The 5,760-nt window shown below is 33.0% G+C and overlaps 1 protein-coding gene across 1 annotated transcript in view; it reads right to left on the reverse strand.

Annotated features, from left to right (window-relative positions):
* LOC135193360 (uncharacterized) overlaps positions 1-5,433 on the reverse strand; it is a 27,678-nt gene extending 22,245 nt beyond the window's left edge. Inside the window, exons 1-2 of the mRNA XM_064215407.1 lie at positions 5,287-5,433; positions 4,124-4,925 (exon numbers count right to left, since the gene is read on the reverse strand). Of these exons, the coding sequence (XP_064071477.1) occupies positions 4,124-4,925; positions 5,287-5,375 (891 nt within the window). The 5' untranslated portion in view covers positions 5,376-5,433. The remainder of the gene's footprint in view (positions 1-4,123; positions 4,926-5,286) is intronic.
* Between the last annotated feature and the right edge of the window lie 327 nt (positions 5,434-5,760).

Here is a 5,760-nt window from a genome sequence, read left to right on the forward strand (position 1 = left end):
AATATTAGATTCAAATCGATAGGATTATTGCAATAATTTTATATCAAAATACCAGAAAATTAATAAATACGCCCGATAAAGCTTTTTTAAGCAAATAATTAATTGGACGTTAAACGTAATCCTTTGTAAACCTTAGTTCTTCATGACTGTAAGCAACTTCGCACGTATTGGTAACGGAAATACTCGTGACCTTTTGTACAGCTCATTCACATACAAATTGTCAAGTTAGATTACTTCTCGTAATCACTCGAACGCTTCTGTAGGATCTATGGGAATTCGATTGGCTATTTACCTGTTAAATACGCAGGTACTAGTACACCGTGCAACATTTGTGCATTTTTATATGTAATAGGTAGGTGGACGGGTAGCGGGGCCATCTAATGGTAAGTGGTCACCACCGCTTAAGTAAATTTAGTCAATGGTAAGAAACATTAATTATCTTTTATATCCCCAGTGCGCCACCAACCTTGGAAATTAACCTTAAACTGCACGCTAATCCTTAGAACAAGAACACAATAATACTAAGTACTGTTGTTTTGTGGTCAAATATATTTTGAGTGGCCCGCACTAGCCTACCCATGTGATCATACTAGGGCTAAGATCGTAGCGAATTCCCGGTCTTGGCACAACTCACTTTATTGCATTCGTAACGTAGCGGAGCGGATTAAATCGAGCACTGTCGACAATGTCAGGTAATATTTCCAAATGTTTCATTTCAATCTCGTCAAGTTACAGTTTACTTGTATAATTACAGAACTAAAATAAGCTGCGTCTGTTTCGTTCCAACTTAAAATACCTTTTAACTAAAAAATTTAATTAAACGCAAAATTTAAAGAAAAAGTCAATAAAATTATTTTATATGCATTTATCTTATGTTATGTCATATTTTATTTAAATTAATCTCTAATCCTAAGCGTAATAAATGGATAAAAAAAAAACAATGTCGTTTTGCTCAAGAAACATGAACATGTTTTTCAAATAAAGTTACAGTACTATTGATGTATCTGCGTGTATTAGTCCGGCGAGATCGGACAAAAATAGGAACCATGTTTTTCTAACGTGTTTCAGGATAGCCTGAAAATTAACATGACTAAAATCAACATAATGTTCAATTTTAATGTTTCGTTAATATGAAAATAAAAACCTCTGAAATATTTTAATATTATTTCCATTAAAAACAAAACCTTTGTGGACGGAAAACTATCGAATGGATTTTATTATATTGGAAAATTCATACAAATATTATAAATGCGAAAGTAACTCTGTCTATCTGTCTCGCTTTCACGCCAAAACTTTTGGACCGATTTGAATGAAATTTGGTCACAAATAGTCTAGAGCCTGAGAAAGGACATATGCTACTTTTTAGTTGAAAAAGTGTTGTAAAGGGTTGAAAAGGGGGATGGAAGGTAATATCCTATATATAATAATATAAAGGTAGTATTGTTATTTTTAGAACTACAAACATAAAACTTATGTTTAACTTATATTTTAGGCTGTTGATCTATACTTATAAAATAACATATCATGACATCCTCTAAGGAGGGAATTTAGGAAATTCTACCCCTAAAGGGGTGAAATAATGGTTGAACGTTTGTTTTTATTTTTTAAGTTAGAAACATAAAACTTTATTTTTTTTTATTTTTGGGCTACTTATAAAAATGAGTAGATACGTATTTTAGCGTTGTAAATATATTCATATTCTACGCGAGCAAAGCCGCGGGCAATAGCTAGTTATACAAATATAATGTCGTGTAAAGTAAATATTATTATTATAAAGTAAAAGTAATTTACCGAACAGACAATCTAGCATATTCAAATTTTGATAGGAGAAAGTTTTTTAAACTCTGTATAAGGTTGGATTAAAAAACTTCTTGGATGCAGAATCATTCGAGTATGTTGATGTTTTTTGTGTAAATAATTGTTTGAAGTGTAAAATGTTTCAGTAACAATATTTTGGTTATTTGATATTTATAAAAAAATATTTATAACTTAAATTTTATATTTAAATAGCTTTCAATTTCGACTTTTCATAGGTAAAATAGTTTTCGTGAATTCTTTTAAAAAATTTTGGAACCCGATCGCGGAGCCTACCTGGTCTTGTTTATACTTAGAATTATAAGTAAGGTGGAGAGAAGAATTTTTTATGTGAGTCACGACGTTGTGATAAAATTTTCTCATTTACATACGACTACACCAGAAACATTCAAGCGAAAACAATATGTAATATTTGTTGGAACATTTTTATTTTTATAATAATTTCATAGATATAAATAAACATTGGACAACATCACATACATTACTCCGATCCCAATGTAAGTAGCTAAAGCACTCGTGTTATGAAAATCAGAAGTAACGACGGTACCACAAACACCCAGACCCAAGACAATATAGAAAACTCTAATGAACTTTTTCTACATCGACTCGGCCGGGTATCCAACCCGGGACCTCGGAGTGGCGTACCCATGAAAACCGGTGTACACACTACTCGACCACGGAGGTCGTCAAATTATACTATATGAAAGTGAAGACAACCTATCTAACCTACTTGGTGGTAGGACTTTTTGCAAGCCCGTCTGGGTAGATACTACCCTATCAGATATACTATAGCCAAACAGCGGTTCTCAGTATTGTTTTATTCCGGTTTGTGTGAGTGTGAGTGAGCTAGTGTAACTATGAGCACAAGGGACTGGCGACGTAAGGAATGGTTAATATTTCTAACAGCGCCATTGTCTATGGTGGCGACCACTCACTTTCAGGTGGCCCATTGGCTCGACTGCCTACCTATTTCATAAAAAACAAACAAACGGAGGCATATAAAAAATAAACTCAATCAAAATAATAGAAAGATACACCAGAGGCATTAACAACACTTCTGTGAAGATTTGTTTGTTTAGATACAAAAAATATGTCGGTACAGTTCGTACTATTTCAAAATTTAATCATCTCTTGCTATACACGTGCCGAGCGCAGGTGGTCCAGTGGTTAGAGTACGTGAATCTGAATTGGTTTGGTGAAATTCGGACACGCAAAAATGAAATTTGGAGGTCATCCGCTAAAATTCATTTCATCGTGAGAAAGCCTACTGCTTCTTTATTTATGTACGGAAACGAGTCATTGAGGCATAAAGTTCTGAACGTACGAAAAAATATTAATGATTTTGTGTGGAAATGTGATACTTGTACATTGGTACAATGAACAAATTCAAACTTTTAGCTCCTGTTACTCGACTACATGGAGTCAGAACTCTTTTTAAGGCAATGTATACTGTTTTATAACAGGGTCCGTAAATAAAGCGTATAAAACGACCGCCAAAATTAAAAAAAATTTATAAAGCAACACTTGAGTGCAAAATGTTAGAACACAATTAATGAGTTCATGGTTGGCAGCACACATTGGGAAGGGAATGATCGCCTCTTGGATATTTCATTGTGACATTGAATATACGGAAACAATTGCTCATTGACAAAATATACCGCTGAGTTTATTTTGCCGTTTCTTCTCAGGTCAGGGAATTTTCTTTTCCGAACCAGTGGTAGTTTTAATTTGACAATCAATAAGTAAGTGTAAGGATATTGTAATGAATCAAGGAATTTGATTTGTTTTCATCTCTTTTAACAATGCTACGTATAATGAAAATATAATTATGTTTAACTATATACAAAAATATGTAATTTTTGAAATGTGAAGAAGAATATGGCAATCAGTGATTGTTTCTTTATTTTTGTATTAAAATAATTTTCGTGATGAAATGGAACGAAGTGTAAATTTTTTTGCCTAATTTTTGTTGTAACTAAAACAAAAATAATCACATGATACTAATAACTGAAGTTTCTATGTAAAGAAGATTTAGTTTAAAACCTCGTATAGGACCTCGTATTAAATAGTTCTGTTTTTCGGTTGAGAAATTTCCAGTAATAGCTAAGATTATGAAATTTGTAGTATTAATACTTTTGGGTCTCTGAAAGCACAGAGTCGTTGGTCCTGCGCTTGAACCCTTGCCTTACCATCGGATCGTACGTTCACACAGACACTCGTGCACAATAATATTACAGACTAGTCTCCCTATAGTTTGGCCACCGCGACTATCGCTCAATCGATATTAATAAAATTATTTTTTACATACATGCTTTGAGTTTTGACTAAGAATCCAAATGATGAGAGCCTTGAGAAGTCCGAATCGGTGAACACGTCGCGTTACATATTTAGTACCACATAGTTCACATCTCGATTTCCCAGATTCTGTTAGCCAATGTTCCAAACACTTAACATGAACTCGTCCGATAGTTCCTCTACAAGAACATGCCGATAGCAGGTTACCCAGATCTGAGGAAACTGCTTCACCGCTGTGGCAAATACGGCACATGTCTACAAGAGAATTGCTGCTTGTTTTTTCTTCTTCCTCTGTGTTTTCACCAACATCAACAACTTCTTGCGACATTTGTATTTCTATTTCACTTTTGTTGCATGCTTCCTGCCAATCAGTTTCCTTCGTACTAATACCTATTGATCTCCTTTTGTTTTCTTTCTCCATAGGTGGTACCTTTCGCTTTGGACTCCTAACTTTTATACGGTGAAGATACTTATCACGCCGCATTGTACGGTCTCGACGCATATTTCCGTTATATTGATTTTTGCCTTCATTGTTATTATTGTATTTTATGTTTTCTTTTGATTCTTTAGCAAGTAGTGGATTTGTGTTATTTAGAATTGTGAAAAGATTAATGTTACTCGAACTAGCAGTTACCTCTTTATTGACAGTTAAGTTTTTATTATCTTGCACATTTGGTATGGAATGATTGCTTTCATATTCAGTCACAATTTCTAATGCTGATGATTTTTTTGATGTATTTGGATTCGTTCTATTTCTATGTCGCAAATTATTACCAATATTATTTTGCATTGGTTTGATACCTAAATCATGTTGACTGCAAGCAAAATAGAAGATATTGAAACAAGCTTTATTTTTGGTTGCTTATAATAAAATGGCGGGCGGACAAATTAACTGTCTGACGCTTAGTGGTCATCTCTACTTAGATTTAGAAATATTAAGTATTACATGTTAGAATATTGACTACATAATAGCCAATTTTCCAATAACCTAGGAAACTAAGAAGTTATGTCCCTTGCGCTGTTAATTACAGTAGCTCACTCATCCTTAAAAACGGAACACAGCAATATTACGTAGCTTGGTTTAGCGGTAGAATAAGTGATGAGTGGAGGTTACCTACCTAAAAATGCCTAAAACGTGTATGTGATTGACTGTTTTCATTTAAATGTATTCTTTACCTGATTTGTGTTTCATTTTGAGATTTTGTGATTTCTTGATTTACTATTTCATTTTGTACGGAAAATCGGCGTCGTCGCGCACTCGGCATGTTTAAATTACAATTTTATATTTTTATTTGAGTACTTTGAAATTTTAAAATGCATGTGTCAGTTTGACATTTTATTTTTTTTTCATAATTATTATTAAAATTGATGTAATGGCGAAATGAACAAAACTTTTTGCTGCATCAACAAAGTGTTTATACCTTTTTTGAGTAATTTATATTTATCTTTAAAATTTTTCTGAATTAACTTTAACAAATTTAATTGAATGACACCTGAAACATCATGTACAAATGATCATTATACATTTAAATTTATTTAGGTATTTTAAGAAAAGAGATTACTGTTTGGAAACAATTAATTTAAACACGTGTAAAGCCAAATGTCTGACCATCTGCGCGACTACATCTTGAGTACAATAATACTCGTATC

The sequence above is a fragment of the Vanessa tameamea genome, chromosome 7 (genome assembly GCF_037043105.1).
Source record: "Vanessa tameamea isolate UH-Manoa-2023 chromosome 7, ilVanTame1 primary haplotype, whole genome shotgun sequence".
NCBI lineage: Eukaryota > Metazoa > Arthropoda > Insecta > Lepidoptera > Nymphalidae > Vanessa > Vanessa tameamea.